Source organism: Seriola aureovittata, chromosome 10 (genome assembly GCF_021018895.1).
Source record: "Seriola aureovittata isolate HTS-2021-v1 ecotype China chromosome 10, ASM2101889v1, whole genome shotgun sequence".
Taxonomy (NCBI): Eukaryota; Metazoa; Chordata; class Actinopteri; order Carangiformes; family Carangidae; genus Seriola; species Seriola aureovittata.
Genome location: NC_079373.1, coordinates 3,465,822 through 3,485,374, shown reverse-complemented (window position 1 = coordinate 3,485,374; position 19,553 = coordinate 3,465,822). Strand labels below are relative to the sequence as shown.

Sequence of the window (19,553 nt, the reverse complement as noted above, 5' to 3'; positions counted from 1 at the left end):
AAACAGAGTCTCGGTGCTGCTCCAGATTCCAGGGACACAAGTTATAGAGAATACACAGACATAACAGCCGTACTATGGCCGAGCCCAAGGAACTGAATATGTAATGTCTTCATGTGCATTCGTTTAAAATGATGTGTGTTCGTACTGTATGTGTGGATGGGGTTGTGATTTGAGACCCAATATGATGAGTCACAGAGTCAGCTCTCCCCTGTAGCACAGCCATCTGTACACTGTGGTGCAGAGTTGCCAGTATCTGGCAGCAGTGAGGGTTATACTCCTCACTGCTGATGAAGATCTTGAAATTTTAAAGCCAAGAAAGAGCTGAGTGTGCTGACTTATTTTCGTAGAGTTGATGACAGTCAACCCGGCTGTCTGAAAGAAAGATGACGGGAATGAATAAGGGATGAATGAATGGGAAGGATTAAAAAAGCGTGTGTCATACACTGTTAATGAGGGATCAATTTGCCCTTTTCAGACTGAGCCTCAAAAAGCGGTAACTGCTCTGTTTCAAATCCACATTATTTGATATCAAAAACATGAAGGACAAACACATTCTTCACTTTCAACAGGCTGAAATATCCAGAGGACAAAACAAGAGCAACACATGGAAACGTTTTATCATCTGAAACCACCTGATTAGCAGGACATCATTCGTCTGAGCCTTCCAGCACCATCATAAATCCCTGCTCTAATTTAAATCTGGACTATATTATGATGATGTGACGGTGCTGTGGTAAAGCTTTGATTACGTTTAGGCAGAAAAATGGTTCATGGTAAAATAAGTACTTTATTCGGGGACCTTAATAAACACATGGTTAAAGTTACTGTACAGTCATAGTCCTACTTTGTCTCTGTCTGTCTATGTGCAGGTTTGACCGTCTTTCTGAGCATGATGGTGGGAGCGTTCGTGTGGGGCGGTCTGGCAGACAAAGTGGGCCGCCGCCGCTGTCTGATCGTGGCGTTGGCTATAAACTGCATCTTTTCATTCCTGTCGTCGTTCGCCCAAGGTTACGGCTTCTTCCTCTTCTTCAGGCTGCTGTCCGGCATCGGGTAATAACCACAAACACACACTCTTCCTTAAGGTGTGAGGTGACACATCTATTGTTTTTGATACATACATTGTCATTAACTGCTATGTTCCATAAGGAAAAGGAATTCCATATATGAAACATTCGAACAAAAAGCATTTTGTATAAAGCGACCTGGCCAAACCAAATAGTTTAGAAGGGGTCGACAACACAATCGCCAAGTGCAACTAAATACAAAGTGAAAAAAACCCAATCACTCCCCACGACATGGCAGCAGATGGTTCAGCCTGAGGAGCTGGCTTCATTATTTAAAGCTCATCAACCCTGAGCCACACGTTTGACTCAACCAGGAAGGACGTCCCCCAGCAGCCATGATAAGTCAAAGACAAGGAAATATGAATATAACGGAAGATTGCATGTGTTATCCCACAGTGTTAAAGTGTGTGAACTCCAAATTTAAAACAAGGTAAGGCTAAATACATCGATTCCAAACCTAACAAAGTGTGTGGAGGTATTTGTTCGGGTGCAGTTGACTGAAACTGAGATGACCCCGTGTAGAAAAGCAAACGAGTGAGGTGGGAGAGTGAGAGTAGCGTGGCTGCCCTCACACTGCATCTTGCAGTGACGTCATGAAGTCTTCTCGTGGCCATTGACAGTGAAACATGTCCGCCTACATCCTGGATGCCGTTCTTTACCTGCTGTTCAGTCATGAAGGAGCTTTTCTCCGCCACACAAACTGTTTCCCACTCGTCCACTGGATCTACCTCGATCTCCTCGTTCTTTACCATTTCATAGTTTTCTTTTTTTTAGAAAGTACCCAGCTGATGACTTTAGCAACAAACCACCTGTGATTTCTCACTGACAGAGATGTTTGCTTTTTCGTAGCCTCGTGGTCTCGGCTGGTGAGAGAGCTCTTTCAGTATAAACAGTGAAACGACACTCAGCTGCCCAACATACATTTACTTACCAAGTGTTACTCATGAACCCTGGTCAATTTCGGCGCTGAGCGTTAGAGTGGCTTTATCTTCCACACAGTTCTTTCAATATTGACTTAAATCTACTGAAATTAAAGCTGAGACGTGAAACTTTAATATATGAGTATTTATTTTATTCCAAACCCAACATGCAGAAGCTCACAGCCTGAAGAAGAACCCTTGAGTCATGTTACTGTCAAGTGAACACTCTGAAAAGTCAACTTTCTGAAAATCTAATTATCTTCTGTTTCTATGCGTTACTTGGCAAGATTTTATATAAGAAAATAAAAATCTGAATCAGAAAACAAGCAGGAACATACCATCATCTCTACCTGAGGCAGTGTATTTCTACTCCACTGTGTATCTACTAAACAGCACAGTGCAGGTTTCTGTCCAGCGTCACCGACATGGGCTGAAGTGGAAACATTCCCCTAATGCAACTGCACCACCTGAGGATTTTATAATTAGACACCAGAAAGGTTTGTCAGTTTTTTTCACGTATAAACATTTTTATTTTCATCAGTGTAAAAACTTGTGTAGGTCCTTAAACCTCCCACGTCTGTGGTATTAACTTTCAGAATACCGAATAACACGTCCTGTTACAGTCATTTGTCTTCAACTGATCTGAAGCTTCTTAAGTTTTTATACAACACAATAAATCAGTCTCCACACCATGTTTATGCAGAGGGTGGCTCCATCCCAGAATAACTGTGGTCCACAGGGAGACACACTAACTTAGAAATTAGGTCACATACAGAGCACAGCACAGTGACAGTGACATTCAGATGTGTGCACCACAACGGTGCTCTCCTCAGAGGGTGCAGTGGAGTTCATGGGATGTCCTGCATGCCCGCTCTGCTGCAGTAACACATCTGCACCAACATGTAGCCACACTCATGTGTTCTTGTGATATGAGCAAATTTCACACAAGGAATCCTTTGTTGCCTCCGATAGAAGACACGTCTTTGTTCAACCTACCAAAACGTCTTAACTTCCCATTCTGATTTCAGTTTAACTCTGCTACAACACGACTCGTGTAGTGTTCGATTTAGAAATATTCCATGTCATAGCAAAAAATCCCATGAAAGGAATCCTCTAGTTGTAAATGGACTGCACTAATATAGAGCTTCTCTAGTCTCACCGACCAATCAAAGTGCTTTACGTTACAAGCCACATTCACACAGCACTTTTCGTACATATAGAGCACTTTTTCTACCATACATACACGCATGATAACATCAGGGGAAATTTAGGATTCAGTATCTTGCCCAGGGACACTCCATTCACACTGGAGGCGCCGGGAATCGAACCACCAACCTTCTGATTAATGGACAACCCGCTGTGCCTCCTGAGCCACAGTAAAATTCCTCTCAAAGGAGGCACTTTTAATTTGAAATCTAGTTCTTTTGTGATTATGCCTTATATTGATCATGTTGATTTCGTGATTGTCTCTCTGTCTCGTTCTCTCTCTCTCTCTCTCTCTCTCTCTCTCTCTCTCTCTCTCTCTCTCTCTCTCTCTCTCTCTCTCTCTCTCTCTCTCTCTCTCTCTCTCTCTCTCTCTCTCAGGATTGGTGGCACGGTGCCGATCGTGTACTCGTACTTCTCTGAGTTTCTCCAGATGGACAAGAGAGGGGAGCATCTGTCCTGGCTGTGTATGTTCTGGATGGTTGGTGGGATCTACGCCTCCTTCACTGCGTGGGGCATCATCCCCAGATATGGTGAGAGCTTAAACACAGCAGTTAACATTCAGACAGTTCCGACAGAATCCCGAACAACACTTCATTTAATGCTGCTTGTCAGGAAACTGGGTCATTGCGTCGTCTGATGTAGAGTTTTAACATCAGCATCAGGTACTGTAACCTATACAAGGAAAAAACTGTGACTGTGGTTGATCATGTTTTCTGCTTTTGCACAATGTCCACTGTGAAACAAGGAAAACAGTCCACAGATTTGACCATTTTACTCTTTTTGATTGTTTGTGTGTGAAATTACTGTGCTGTTGCTATTAGGGGTACAGGGACCAGTAGGGTGTTAAATTATTATTATTATTATTATTATTATTATTATTATTATTCCCAGTGGGTTTTCACACGATGCAGACAACTAATAGAGTTTAGGTCTTCACAAGAATGACATGCAAATACAGTAAGGAGCCATTTTTGTAGATGTGATATGGACAAATAAGCAGTCGTTTTCCATCCCATCAAACTTAAAAACATATCCCTCTGTTCGTGTAAATGGTCCATCAGTACAACCCTCCCAGGCAACGGGATGTTCAGCCCCATCTAAACAGGAAGAAACATTTAGCGGATGTGCGTGCCTGAAAATGCCCACAGCCAGTCTTCGGTGGGCAGATCCATCAAGCCGCCAATGTACATGCAGTTTACTTCTGCTGCCACTGCTGATGCTGTTTCCGCTCACAGTGATACATATTGCTGCAGGAGCTGTTCATTCATTTATAGTAACTGATCACATATGATTGGTTGCCTCGCCATGATCATCCAGCTCCTACAGGAGGACGTTTGAACTTTACCAGGTCAGGTGACCTCACACAGCTCCCTGCAGCGGTCTGTCTACCTTCTCCCTATTCAGTCATCCAGAATAACTCAAAACACCTGTGAGGTGTGAAGGAATAATGAAACCTTTAAGTCTGAAAGCAAAGTTTCTCTAATGGTCAACAACAGGCTCTACAGTGTGGCGACCAGCACACCAGTCATCCAACTTCTTAAAACACACCGATTTTGAATGGACCTTTTTGTGTGTGTGTGTGTGTGTGTGTGTGTGTGTGTGTGTGTGTGTACAGGCTGGGGGTTCAGTATGGGTACAGAGTTCCAGTTCCACAGCTGGCGGGTTTTTGTCCTGGTTGCGGCTCTTCCTGCGATCATGTCTCTGGTTGGACTCTCCTTCATGCCTGAGAGTCCTCGCTTCCTCCTGGAGGTGAGACTCTTCGCCATCCCACCGAATAATGTGCAAGAAAACTATTTGTGATTTCAACCAGGAGCACAGAAACCGCTATGATGCTGAACAAATCAATAATGTATTACACATTCATACTTGATCATGCACTGCTTTAACCTTGGTGGTGCACCGTGGAGGCCTTACATAAGCTTTGCTTGCATAAACATCAAGTTCACCGCTCACTGCTTCTAACTGATGGTGGTTACTGAGTGGAGCCAAATACATGCACATACTGTACAATACGCACAGGACGTCTAGAAGAGATGCAAAGAAGCAAACTGTGTACATGTTTGTATGTGTGTGTGTGTGTGTGTGTGTGTGTGTGTGTGTTGAGCAGAACGCCAAACATGATGAGGCCTGGATGATCCTGAAGCAGGTCCATGACACCAACTGGAGGGCCAAGGGACAGCCGGAAAAAGTCTTCACTGTGAGTACATGGAAGTATCCCACATGACTGTCACTCCATACAAATACATTCAGATACAGATGTGAATAGATACAAGGAGCACCCAGGTGTTTCCACAGACCTGTCACCCAGTTGACACAATTTGCCACAAACATCTCAGAATACCTGTCAGGGCTGTGGACAAACACACACACACACACACACACACACACACACACACACACACACACACACACACACACACACACACATTTCCCCCCCAAATCTGGTGATTGATAAATCTAATTTTTAAGATGTCTATGAAGATTCTCTTACGTTCGGGTCATTTATCCAAGAAAAGTTCAATCAAGGGCAACTGAACTTTTCAAGTATCTACAACCAAGTCCAGTTAACATTGATTCACCATGCCTTGAATGTCTTTATAAGTCAGTATATTGCATGAGATGAGGGAAGGAAACAAAAGGATTTCAGGGTGGGGTGGAGGAGCTGAATTTGAAAACCGTGACCAACAGACAAAAGCTCATAATGATAAGAGTTTATGTTCAGGAGGAGTTACTTTGACTAAGATCACATGTTGTCTCACATTTTCCTTCTCTTTTATTTGTTCAGGTGACTCACATCAAGGCTCCGAAAACAGCAGAGGACGAGTTCATAGAGATTCAGAGTGCGACAGGAACAGCTGTACAACGATGGGCTGTGCGCTCACTAACACTCTGCAAACTGGTACGTACAGTACAAACAGTCAGTGGTGAAGACTGAGGCCTCGGTGCAGAATGGATGCGGGGCGAGTCCCAAACACTAGCAGACCTTTTCCTAAAAGATGAGACAGAGGTTTTCACCTCACCGTTACAGTATGGTTTAGGGCCAGAGTGTGTCACCTACTGTATCTGTAGGATTAATGAATATGTAACTGTAAAAATGTGCCCTTATTTTGTAGCTGTGCTGATGAAGAGAGAGCAGAGAGTCAGTAGCGCTGAATCTGACCTGGTTCTTGGTTCACTGCTGTGTATGTGTGTTTGTCCCAGGTGTTCAGGAACGTGGCGTCTCTCCTGTCTGCAGAGCTGCGCTTAGCTACACTCTTCATGGCCGTCATCTGGTTCTGCATGGCTTTCAGGTGAGTTCATGATGTCATGTAAATATCATGCATGACGCCATCATCCAGGCTGACAACAAGGAAGAAATCAAGGGGGTGACATGTGACAGCATGGCCAGATTTAAAACAGGCATGTTGTAATTACATGGCCTCTAACTCAGACTGTTCACACTGTAAAGAGTGAACACACTACAAAGCAAAGGAACAAAGCTCTGGTCCCTAATGTGACAAAGGGCACTGCAGTCTTTCAGTTTTACATTCTGGTTGTTTTATGCTCCTTTTATTGACTTGTCTTCTCTCCGTCTATATTTCATCACAGTTACTATGGTCTGTCTGTTTGGTTTCCTGACATGATCAAACACCTTCAGTACATGGAGTACACGTCCGAGGTCAAGGTAAGGTCAACAGTGATTCAGATACACATCATTTCGTCCTGCTTTTGACAGGAAGAGACTATAATGGAGCTAATTCCCTCCCGCAACTTGAACAACAGATATCTTAGATATACCTTTGGCACAACCTTTCCACCATTATTGTGATTTTCTCCCAAATGTCCTGAGTAATTCACCCACCATGACAGCAGGTGGCACTATGAGTCAACTGGGCAGATTGAACAGTTTGTTTCCTCGCTGTGCCACGGAGCCCCACATTTTAAAATAGATTGTAAATCACTGGGTCACATGACATGAAAGCTAGTGAAAAAGGGGGCACATTATTTGTAGTGTATACAAGTACATTTAATAATAATAATTTTTTTTTCTTGCATGTTTCATATTTTTTCATAGCTTTAATGTGACCATGTATATTGAAAAATGTGTAATGTGTCTTTATTTCACCTACTGCTGTGGAGGGTGAATTCAGGACATAAACTAGAAGGGATAAATATAAATAACACGTGTCTGCAGTGTAACAACTGATAAATGTTTTAAACAACTATCAAACATGAAAAATGTGAAAGACTCTCCTTCACAGCCTTCCTGCTTTGCAATTAAAATCAATATGTAAACTCGGCTAAAATATATGTAGGCTAACTGATATAAATTGGTCACATGACACTGTTAGTGCACCTTAAAGGCTGCTGCTCTGGATTACCATGACTCTGTGACACTAATGTTAGTACTTTATGTAAGATTTGATTGGCTGTATCGTAACAAGTTGTCCATCTGTGGAGACAGATACCTATCCCATTGAATTCATGCAATACTAGGCGGCACCATCATGAAACCGAAAACTCTAACCCTAACCCATAAAATACAAATTTCTGTCTTAGTCTCTGGAGTTTAAACGTTTTGTCTCTTTTCAGGAGTTCGATGGAGAAAGAGTGGAGAACTTCCGTTTTAACTTTTCTCTGGAGAACCAAATCCATAGAGAAGGACAATTTATCAGTGACAAGTAAGTTTCACTGTGTGGACACAAAGCAAGCAGACAGATTTATAGTCAAGTGTATATACAGTACACATTCTCTACTTTAATCTGTGTTAGTTTCAATTAAAAGTGAATAGCAAATAAAACACTGAAATTAAAGAAATCCTCCTCCAATTTCATCCTCTTTACAAACTTGCAGTGTAAAACTAATTGACAACAAATGTATGAAAAGATGTATTTTCTTTCTCTATAAAGCAACTGTAGGTTTCATGGTTAGTAGTGCTTGGGATGTATATTTTTTTTAGTAGATTAGTCTCTTTACTTTTTTGGAAAACCATCATCAGTAAGTTACTCAGCAGAAATTATACAGTATGACCATTTATGGCATTTATTACTGCACTTTCTATATCATCTTGGTTTTTTACATAATGCTGAGTGCTAACGTGCCCCGCTGTCAACACTGATGCAGAACAGCACCAACATTATCTTTTTGGAAGCAGTCAGCAGTGTGAAGCCGGAGATGGTCATGTTCAAAGACGGCACCACTTTCCATTTCCTGTTTAGAACCCCCCCCCCCCCCCCCCCCCCAGTGAACACACACAGTGTTATTATTGGGTCTATCAGTCATTTCATTCTCAGTTATGTTGTTATCAGACAGCAGCATGCTGTGGCTCATGAACATTAGCTAAATGTCTACAGGTAATCACTTCACTGCACATGCTGATGGCCAGAACAGGAAACCATTGAGTTACATGGTGAAGAGAGTAAACCTCCACAGGCTTATGAAGACTTCACAGTTTTATTTTCACTTATCACTGTTTTTGGAAACTATAAACAGTTTTATGTTGTATACACATGTCAGAGGTTTGTTATCCATGTGGGTGAAGTTAGTAAAGATACACCTGAGATTTTGTTACAGCACCTGTAAATCCCACAGGTTCCTCTGAGCACAGCGTTTTAAAACTCAGCTGTGAATCAAAGTGAGTGAAGCTGAGGGAGGACAGAGGCCTCAGGTCCCAGGACCAAGGTTTGGTTTTATCTTTGATAGTGACATCAGAGCTCACCTGAGAGGCAGCAGCTCACCTGTCTGTGTCTGTGACATCAGAGCTCACCTGAGAAGCAGCAGCTCACCTGTCTGTGTCTGTGACATCAGAGCTCACCTGAGAGGCAGCAGCTCACCTGTCTGTGTCTGTGACATCAGAGCTCACCTGAGAGGCTGCAGCACACCTGTCTGTGATATCACAGCTCAATTGTCTGTATCTGTGACATCACAGCTCACCTGAGAGGCTGCAGCACACCTGTCTGTGACATCACAGCTCACCTGAGAAGCTGCAGCACACCTGTCTATGACACCACAGCTCACTTGTCTGTATCTGTGATATCACAGCTCACCTGTCTGTCTGTGACATCACAGCTCACCTGAGAAGCTGCAGCACACCTGTCTGTGATATCACAGCTCACCTGAGATGCTGCAGCACACCTGTCTGTGACATCACAGCTCACCTGAGAAGCTGCAGCACACCTGTCTATGACACCACAGCTCACTTGTCTGTATCTGTGATATCACAGCTCACCTGTCTGTGTCTGTGATATCACAGCTCACCTGTCTGTGTCTGTGATATCACAGCTCACCTGTCTGTGTCTGTGACATCACAGCTCACTTTCGAGGCTGCAGCACACCTGTCTGTGACATCATGCCTCAATTGTCTGTATCTGTGACATCACAGCTCACTTGTCTGTATCTGTGATATCACAGCTCACCTGTCTGTATCTATGACATCACAGTTCACCTGAAAGTCTGCAGCTCACCTGTCTGTATCCGTGACATAATAGGTCACCTGAGATCCTGCAGCTCACCTGTGTGTGTGACATCATAGCTGACCTGAGAGCCTGCAGCTCACCTGTCTGCGTGTAAATTCTGAAGCTGCTGCGTGTGTGAGCTGAAAGCTGTTGTGACAATTCTTTCCACTAGCTAACCTTTCTTTGGAAAGGTTAGTAGGTCAAGGAGCCAACAGCAGCTCAGCCAGAGCTTCAGGAGATGTTCTATCCGGCAAAAACTTCTATCTGGGACTCGACCTATCGTACAACTGGTTCTGCAGAATAAGCTGGAGATGCTCAAAGTTCAGTTAGTTTCAGCTTGTTTGTTTTTTATGTATAATAAGTCATTTGGCCATGATGAAGTTCCTCTATTGACAGTGCAGAGTGTTGCTATGTGTGTGTGGAGTACGCCTGCATATGTATTCCAGGCACTCTCTTTTTGTTTTTTTTTGTTTTGTTTTTTTACTCTTGTCAATCTTTATTCATGAGTCTCTGGAGAAGCAAAATGTTTTTCTCAAGGAGAAATATTTTCAGCTGAGGACGTGTCTATGCCTGAGGTGATGGCACCTTCTACTCTGTTTGTGTCTGTCATTGACTGTGCAGACATTCAAACCTCTCTGTTTTCCCTGCAGTGCAGACTTTCACTCGGTTTAGGAACCTGGGATTGCTGTTGGGTTCTGTAAGAAAATGAGGGTGTGTATCTTTAGGGACGCTTCACCTCTGCCGAGGAAGGTTTTCAGTGCAGATATACAGTATGTGTCAGTACTGTATATTATTTAACTTCTATGCTTTTTGCAGAATTAAAAACAGACTTGATGGGCTTTAACTTTCTATTCAACATGAATAGTGTAGCTAACAGGGCTGTCACTTATAACATCGCCATGGAGATGATCATTCCATCATTTTGACTCCATCACACTGTCCACGAGTGAAGCAGTGCTTATCTCCATGGCAGTATTATCAGTGGTGGCCATCTTGGATTTTACACAGTTCAGCCCATTCTGTCCATTCTGATTCTGTGCTAACACAGCAATAGAAGCAAGAGTCCATGTTTTCTTTGTCCGTTGGTTTGTGTGCGTGTGTGTGTGTGTGTGTGTGTGTGTGTGTGTGTGTCCCATCCCATCCCCATAGGTTCATCAGTATAACGATGAAGTCAGTGAAGTTTGAGGACTCACTGTTTGAAGACTGTCGCTTTGAGGACATCACGTCCACAGACACAATATTTGAGAGATGCACCATCCGCTCCACTGTCTTCTTTAACACAGGTAGGTTCAGCAGGAGCAGGGCTCTGAAGGATGTACTGCTCCGGTACAGAGAGATTGTGAAAGCAGCTCAGAGGTTAAATGTTTGGAGGGTTCAACCAAAAGCTTTAGTCACAGGAACAAATACCAGCCCATCATTTAAAGTTCCACTCATATTTTAATAATATTCGTGATCTTGTTTTCTTTAGAGTGTCTTTGTGTGGGCTGACTACTTGTGCAATGTGTTCACAATTTGTCATGACTTTCTTGAAACAACAGTTGCTCATATCTGCATTAAAACTGGTTTTGCTTTGTGTAAGGATTCCTCTTGGTCATCTTGACCATTAAGGCCACCAATGCAAGTGAAAAATCCACAGTCCTAATTCTCACAGAGCACAATGATACAACAAAGTTACCATAAAACTCCATGATAAGCACCATATTCATTAATTCATAGCTTTTCCCTTTAAAACTGTTCCAATTTGAGTTTGAAATGATCCTAGTCATGATCCAATAGGGAAATATAGGAGTTAAATAATGTAGAGAGAGAAAAATAACAATATAAAAATATAGTTTTTAAATATAGCCACACATGGTGATTTCCAGGTTCTAACCTCTTTGTGCTCCACAGAAAGAAACATCTCAATTGACCAAATGAGCAGGTTTCAGACTTGACAAAGCTGAGCAAAGTCACATTAGCTATGTTATCTTGCTCACTGGTGATACTCTTCTCCAAAAAGCAAATTAGCAATTTGCAATTAGTAAAAGTAAATACTTTGACCGGAGTCATTGACAGGGCAGGGGTAATGCAAACTAAGGTGCTGTTATGATGCTAGGCCAGTTTTTGGCCTGTTTCAGCTACAATTGATCCATTGAAACCATTTTTGATTTATTGTTTCCACACATGTATAACTTAAGTAATACATTAGTATTATTGATGTGACTGACTTTAATCAGGGTTGCTCTAAGACAACTTATAACAAATTTCCTGCTATGATTTTATGTGAGGATTATTTTGGCTGTTAATTACAGTGCCACCATTAGGCTGATTCCAATCATATTTCATGAGAAGCGTTTGCACAGTTTCCAGTTATGGTGTCAAGTTTCATGTCTCTACCTTGTTCCAGCTCACGGCAAATTAAGCGACAGCATGACATGGCAGATATTAATGAATAGTCCACGCCCACATTCATCAATCAATACGGCACTTCAGATTTTAGTTAATACTTGTCCCCAGAGCATGTGCATCAACACTGGTGGAATTCTCTCCATCAGGTTTTGAGGTACATGTTTTAGGTATTTGTGGCGCCCCTATTGGCGAGGCTGAAAATGCTTTGGTAGGCCTATTCCTATTCACGGACAACAATATCTCTTAAGATTTAAAATGATAAATCATTAATGATTTACAGCCAGTTTCCTGCTATCCCGCTATAGGTTTTTTGATTGATGGCAGCCATGATTTTGAACCAATGTTACTCACTTAGAATTGTTTATCTCAGTCCTGCAAGGCTGTATACCAAATTTGGTGTTGATAGAGTTGACATCCAAACACTAGATGTCACATTACTGTATTTCACATTATGCAAATCAGCTAGAAATCCATCATGGTGGTTTTTAGTCAATAGGACTCAATATGGCACTTCAGATCTTGGTAACTTGCCCCCAGATCATGTTCACCAAAACTGGTGAAATGCTGTCTACCCAGTTTAGAGGTGCACATTTTGTGTATTTGAGGTGTCCTCTATAGGTCAGGCTCAAATTACTTTTTTAGGCCTGGTCTATGATAATTGACAGAAAATTTGGTAATCAGACCCATGGTGTAGGAAGAGAAGTCAATCAAACTTATGGTCTGGGGGCTAGGCCTTTCCAAAACTACATATTGGGCATTAATTACAGCGTCACCATCGGGCCGATTGGGCTCAGATTTCTTCAGAAGCGCTTGCTCATCATTTCCAGATGATGTGGGAAGTTTCATGTTTCTAGCTCATTCCAGCAATTTGAACCATTGACAACAAATAATAATAAACCAGCACAAACACAATAGGGTTCTACCCCTTCAAGGTTTGAACCCATAATATACAAAACCTTGACAGATGTTTCACTCAATCAGGTCCAAGACTCAACCGTTGACCCTCTTCCATAAATTCCATCTTGCGTCTCATGGTCTTCTTGTTCTTTGTAGACCTGTCGGAGGAGAACTTCATCAACTGTACGATGGAGAACAGCACCTTTGAGCAGAACAAACACGGCTGCCACCTGGACAGTGATGAGGAGAACGACACCCTCATTTACCTGGTAAGCTTCCTGGGCAGTCTGGCGGTGTTACCGGGCAGCATCATCTCAGCTCTCTACATGGAGAAGATCGGCAGGGTCAAGATTATAGGTGAGTTCTTGATGTTGTAGTTATGACCAATTTTGCAAGCCTTATATTATCTTGCTGTGGTCACATCTGTATATTTAGTTACTCACCCACATGAAACCTCTTACTTTTCATGTGGGTTCTTTTGCTTCTTACTCTATAGGACTAAGGTCTGCACATTTAGCAGGCCAAGTTATTAGAGAGGGTTACGGTTGAAATTAAATATCCTTGTGAGTGTTCTTCTATAACTTACCATTGAAAAATGAGTCATAATGCCCAGTTTAGCTCTTTCTTTCATTCACAGAATGAAAATGAAGACACACCCTCAAGTTATTCTCAAAGTCATGAAGGACAGTTCAGCCCTGTGCTTTGTAATCTAAATGGATCAGCACACTTCCTAAAGCCCCACAGTCCACATGGTCCACATATGTTTGAGTTATAGTCCATATACAGTACAGTACACAGTACAGAGTGCACTATAGAGCATGTGGGACCAACAGTAATACCTGGGCCATAACTGAAATACCATGTTGTTGAGACGACTGATAAAACCAGTTTACCACCCTCACCATGTCACTGCTTCCTCTTTGCCATTTACAACAAATAGTACATTTACAAATAATACATTTTCATGGACATGATGATGTCATTTAAAGCATCAATAATAACAAAATTATGATGCTACATGAAAAGCATAAGATTTTACATCAAAATTATGAGGGATTAATCCAAAATTGGGAGTTAAGATCAGAATTATGACCTAACTCAAAATTCTGAATTATTTTCCCATACTTAAATATGTGACATACTATCTCATATTGTTGGCTTAGTATTGTATAATAACTGGGTGTTATTAGCATTTGTAAATTGTCATCAGTTTATTTCTTTTCCTGGTGGAAATGGGTTTGGATGTTCATCTTTAATGCTAACTCAACAACACACTGCTGCTGTGTTACCATACCTCTCTGAGCCTCTCTTCTGATTGGCTGATTGTTTTCTGAGTGATTGAATAAATATATAGCAGATTTCAGGTAAAAGCTCAGAGAAACCAAATCCTGCAAGATTAGATGGTGGGTCCAGGTGGGCGGGGCTTGGGGCATGGCTGAGGGTGGTGACTGATTTGTTGTGACATCACAAAGTTCCAGAAGTCCTGACGGCTGGTTTTAAGGCTCAGTTTCTGAACACAGGCTGTGTGCATTTCTCTGTGGACTGAGGCTTTGAGGCTTTGATACTTTGACAGCATTAATATAGAACCTTTCTATAATCTTTCTATAATCTATAATCTATAATCAAACAACACATGGAGATCTACCTTTATACTATATGAGACATTTAAATTCTTACTAGACAGTTGATGCTATTTGTATTTTTTTTCATCAGTAGCTAGAGTTGAATGATGAACAGAAAATTCATGAATCAGTGAGGATTATGTGATCTCCTCAGGTGGCTCCATGCTGACTTCAGCAGGCTGTACCTTCTTCCTGTTCCTGAGCTTCAGCCAGTCAGCAATCATTGCTCTACAGTGTCTCTTCTGTGGCATCAGTGTAGCTGCTTGGAACGGCATCGAGGTGGTGACCGTGGAGCTGTATCCTGCTTCTAAAAGGTACTGACATTTACGTGTATGTGTCAGATGAAGACACTGGCAACAATGATACTGAATGATTCTGTTGTAGTGCACAAATGTGTTGTATCTGATATGCATGTCATATTTAAACATCTTCAGAACTAATGGTGATAGTGTCAGTTTCAGGGGTTTTCTAAAGTCCAAGTCTTGTCTTGGTCTCGCAGGGCCACAGCGTTTGGCGTGCTGAACGCTCTCTGTAAGCTGGCAGCTATCCTTGGCAGCACAATCTTCTCCAGCTTTGTGGGCATCACCACAGCCGTCCCCATCCTGCTGTCTTTCACAGCGCTGGTGTGCGGTGGCCTCGTGGCTCTCAAACTACCTGACACGCAGGACAAAATCCTCCAGTGAATTTATTTTGAAAGCAAGAATAGAAAAAACTCATGCCTGTTAAATGTAAAATACCAAGTTCTATTTTTTTTTTCATTTGCAGCACCATTTTCATTTTGTACACGTTCTACAAAGGTAGCGGGGGGTTGGGGTTTAGTCGTACAAGTTACAATGTTCAAAAAGAGGCTGAGAGTTTGGATTTTTTTCTGATGCTGTGATGCAATTTATCTGTTAAGACAAAATGGACTTAATGTTATTTTTGTGTAAATGCCGCTTGAGGCTTAAATCACATGATATAACTGGTCGTCACATTCTCTGCTACTTGCCTTTATACCAGTGGTTCCTTGAATTATGGCGAGTCATGTCAAATACTGGCCAAATGCTTTCTGTGACCGGCACATTTTTAGGCTTTACAGCTATTTTAGCAAATGAAATTGTGAAAGAGGTATGTTGAATTTTTAGAAGTTACAGTTCCTCTCCACTTACTGTCAGTTATCCTTGAAAACACTGTTCTTGTGCTGAGCCACCAGCACAAGAACAGTGCTGAGCCACTCAGAGCTGTGTTTGTCCTGCATTATAAAGAAGGGAATCTAAGCTATCGCTCACAGCATCAAGTAGTCCTGTAACCTCAGCACTACAATACCCATGATTCAAATAACATTACAGAATGACATACACACAGATGACTTACTTGAAGTGAAACAGCTACTTATTTGTATGTTGAAGTCCAACATTTTGTCTCCTGTGCTGTATGTTTTGCATGAGCACTATCACCTCTTCCTGTTCTTGGGTTCATTAGTAGAGAGAAAGTACGTTCTCATTTGACTTAAACAGACAAAATATATGTGAGTAAAACTGTGCGCATTTGCTTTTCAGTCTCTGTCTGACTCTGCCTTTCAACGTAGGCACAAGGTCAATATTGGTTTCACCTCCACGCAGTTTCTAAACACAGGTTGAATCTACTTTATCTCTGGCCTTGACAGTGCTGTAAGATGTAAATTGAGTTGGGGAATAACTACAGTAGTAGGCTAATGACTAAAGAAGTGCTGAATGGAGTAGACAGGTGATTAGCTTTGACAAATGATCATTTTAGCCATTCAAAACTTCATCATGAACCATTTTATTTATTTTTTAGGTACTTTTAGGTTTTGACTGTTGAATGGTCACACAAAATCAGAATGTTGAGTACATCAACCTGTGACGAGCATTTTTACATTAATCAATGAGAAAACAGTAATAAAATAATTATATTTCTTGTGACCTTAAATTGAAGTCGTACAATTTATTATTCAAAGTTTTGCTTGAAATAGCAAAACTTCCCTAGAAATAACATTTCTACACAACTAAGCTGCAACAGCAATATATTTTGTAGGAAATGTGATTGTACTTTCTATAAAGATAATCAGGATATGTTGTTAATTTACATGCTTACACGCTGTACATGGGGCAGAGTGTTCAGTGTCTTCCAAAGAGACTTTTTTAGTTTCTGAAGATCCTGTTTAGACCAGATGGATGAGGCAGATCTTCCTTCCTCTGTTTGCTTTGCTTTGACCAAACCTTGGCTGTGATCTTGAATCTGAAATTGTTTACTGTCTCACTGTAAGATGAGAAACTTCTGTGATAGGCTGCTGCTTTGTCTGGCTGTATCATCTGCTTTTATTTTTATTATTAGCTGTTCCAATGACATTTCTTTCATCAATGGTGATTCATAGAACTAAAAAGAAAAGATAAAGCAATGACTGACTGACTGACTTTTTCACCTCTGCACATCTGGTCAATTACTACTTCAAATCAGCCCCCCAATTCAGACATTGGACCGGTGTGGGGAGGGGGATCTGAATGCTGTTTGATGATCTGACAAACACTTCATTTGAAGTTATAATTCATAAAATATCATAAGGTTCAAGGTTTAATTGACATGATTTTCTGTGAATTTCCAAATGCCATCTAGCAAATTGATTATCCACAACCACCAAGCAAAGGTTTCATGTACCAAACTCACATTAAAAGAACATTTTTCAAACTTATGGAAACTACAATTTGCCTTCAGAAGCCAACATGCTACAGCAGTAAAAAAAAATCCCCTTTAATTAATGGCAATGGTATGATAATGTTTTTGTTTTTTTTTAAATAAAGATTCACTGCTTGCAAATCACCAAAATGAGCCCAAGTCTAGTTGTGTATGATCGTCTATGAACGTGTTGCTAGTACTGTTTGTTTTTGTTTGTTTGATGTACAGTGTTGGGAATGGCTTATGAATAGTGTGTCTTTTTATGACTTCCTGTCTTTATTTATTTGGACCTGTTGTCTGTGTCTGACATTTCTGTGAAGCAGAGACAAAAAGCCATAATCTGTTATTTGTTTGGATATTTTGTATTTGAAATCACTGTCTTTCTTTTCATTGGTGGAGAAGGAGAAATCCTACCAATGTAAAATGTCTCACTGTTTGACTCCATCTCTGTCTGTTGCTATGTGTATTTGTGGCTGTGACAAATCAGACCAATAAAATGAGTTCATCAGTGCACTAACCTCCGTCTACATTTGTTTCTGATGAAGTGCATCACATATAGAGTTCAATTAGACAGTAAATTAAAGGCCCAAATCATGATTATGATTAACCATCCCTCAGCCTCTAACCATAAAGAGGAACACAATACGACACCCACCTGATGATCAACACAGTTGAATTCATAAATTCTACCTTTTACTTTTAAGGGTGTCACTGATGTAGATGTTTGGATTGATCATGGGCAATAATCAATCCTTCTGACACTTAAAGATGATGAATGTGGATGGTATTTAGTCTCAACGTACTTTTAAAATAATGTCCAAAAATTACGTCTAAAATTAGTTACTATAAATATATCATTTATGTATCACCTTCACTCTGGTGCAGGTCTGACAAAAGTAAGACAACAACCACAACATTGAAGTTAGAGTAAAAACTATGATTTATTTTCATATCTCTGGCCATTGTACTCACAAACATAACAACTCAGATCTGGGACATCGCTAAAAATAGTCCAATAAGGAGAGATCAAATGGAAGTGAATAACAAAATTTATCAAGGTAAGCAACAGAGAGAGTTTTGGTGAGTAGACTCCATCGACTTGAAGCATCCTCATTAAGCGTAGGCCTGTATGACATTATCCCCCAGAGTCTGGACACTGTCAGCCGGTGGGTGACGGAAACTTCCGGACACCGTGGAAGTCATGGTGGTGATGGGGAGGAGGTGGGCTGCACAAGAGTAGTTCTGAAAGACGGGCAGAATTGCAATGATATTCAAAGAACAGCAGCCAGTCACTGGTCATTGGTCAAATACAGTGATGTCAGGGTAGTGAAAGGAGGGAATTTGACAGCGTGGGAAAGTGGAAGTAAGAGGGAGTAATAGATATAGCCAACGTCAACCCATTGAGCAACAAGGCAGAATATGAACTTTCACCAAAGCCTCATGTGTAATTGAGAAGGAAACTTGAGGTCAGATGATCATAAATTTACAGTCTGAATTTACTACTTCATTTGAAGGTAAAACACACATACAGTTGATCAAAGTTGAACCTGGGCTGTTAACTGTATAACAGATACATCAGGTGTTGCTTTTAAATGTGGTTGTCCGGTTAGTTTATGTCCGACTTGTCTCGTCGGCTGACTGCTTTTATTTCTTCATCTTCACATCACATCTGAAATATACAAGAACTGAGCCTGATTCTGATTCAAGAGGATGAACTTTTCTTCTATTCTTCAAACAGGCAACAAGACTATCTGCAGCTTTCATTTCCATCTTTGGCGGCATGAATCTTTTCCCTGTTCTAACACTGAAACAGTCACCATGTGAGCAAAACATGTAAACCAGGCAGGAGTTCAACCAGTGACCAGATGGATAAACTACACAGAGAACAGGCAGAGGATAGAGAGCTGTAAAAAGCCTCCTAGATAAGAGACAAATATCCTGGCAGAGGCAAACAGATAACTGTACTGCAGGAATGTCAATGCGCTGAAAGTCCACTAGGGGGCAGCATGACACCACTGTGAGATTAAAATCAGGCCTCTCTTATGGAATTGAGTTTTGTGTCACACTCACACACACTCACACACACACACACACACGCACACCCTAACCAGTGTTTTTACAGCTTTAACAGCTGAGGACGAGATGGTAATGTGAAGCGACCTGGACTCACTCAGGACTGTTGTGGAGAGACGCATGCAATGTAAGATGGAGGCCATCTTGGACAATACCAACCATCCTCTCCACAACATTCTGGCAGGACAGAGAAGCAGCTACAGCTGCAGCAAAGTCTCATCTCACTGCGCTGCAGAACAGAGAGGTTCAGGAGATCCTTTGTTCCCTAATGGAGCT

The 19,553-nt window shown here is 41.4% G+C and overlaps 1 protein-coding gene across 1 annotated transcript in view; it reads left to right on the top strand.

Moving 5' to 3' along the window:
- LOC130176790 (synaptic vesicle glycoprotein 2B-like) overlaps window positions 1-17,721 on the top strand; it is a 35,261-nt gene extending 17,540 nt beyond the window's left edge. The window contains exons 4-15 of the mRNA XM_056388102.1: window positions 870-1,050; window positions 3,569-3,720; window positions 4,806-4,939; window positions 5,298-5,387; window positions 5,976-6,089; window positions 6,392-6,480; window positions 6,779-6,854; window positions 7,763-7,851; window positions 10,774-10,907; window positions 13,066-13,266; window positions 14,686-14,845; window positions 15,031-17,721. Coding sequence (XP_056244077.1) covers window positions 870-1,050; window positions 3,569-3,720; window positions 4,806-4,939; window positions 5,298-5,387; window positions 5,976-6,089; window positions 6,392-6,480; window positions 6,779-6,854; window positions 7,763-7,851; window positions 10,774-10,907; window positions 13,066-13,266; window positions 14,686-14,845; window positions 15,031-15,214 — 1,604 coding nt within the window. The 3' untranslated portion in view covers window positions 15,215-17,721. The remainder of the gene's footprint in view (window positions 1-869; window positions 1,051-3,568; window positions 3,721-4,805; window positions 4,940-5,297; window positions 5,388-5,975; window positions 6,090-6,391; window positions 6,481-6,778; window positions 6,855-7,762; window positions 7,852-10,773; window positions 10,908-13,065; window positions 13,267-14,685; window positions 14,846-15,030) is intronic.
- Window positions 17,722-19,553: the final 1,832 nt, after the last annotated feature.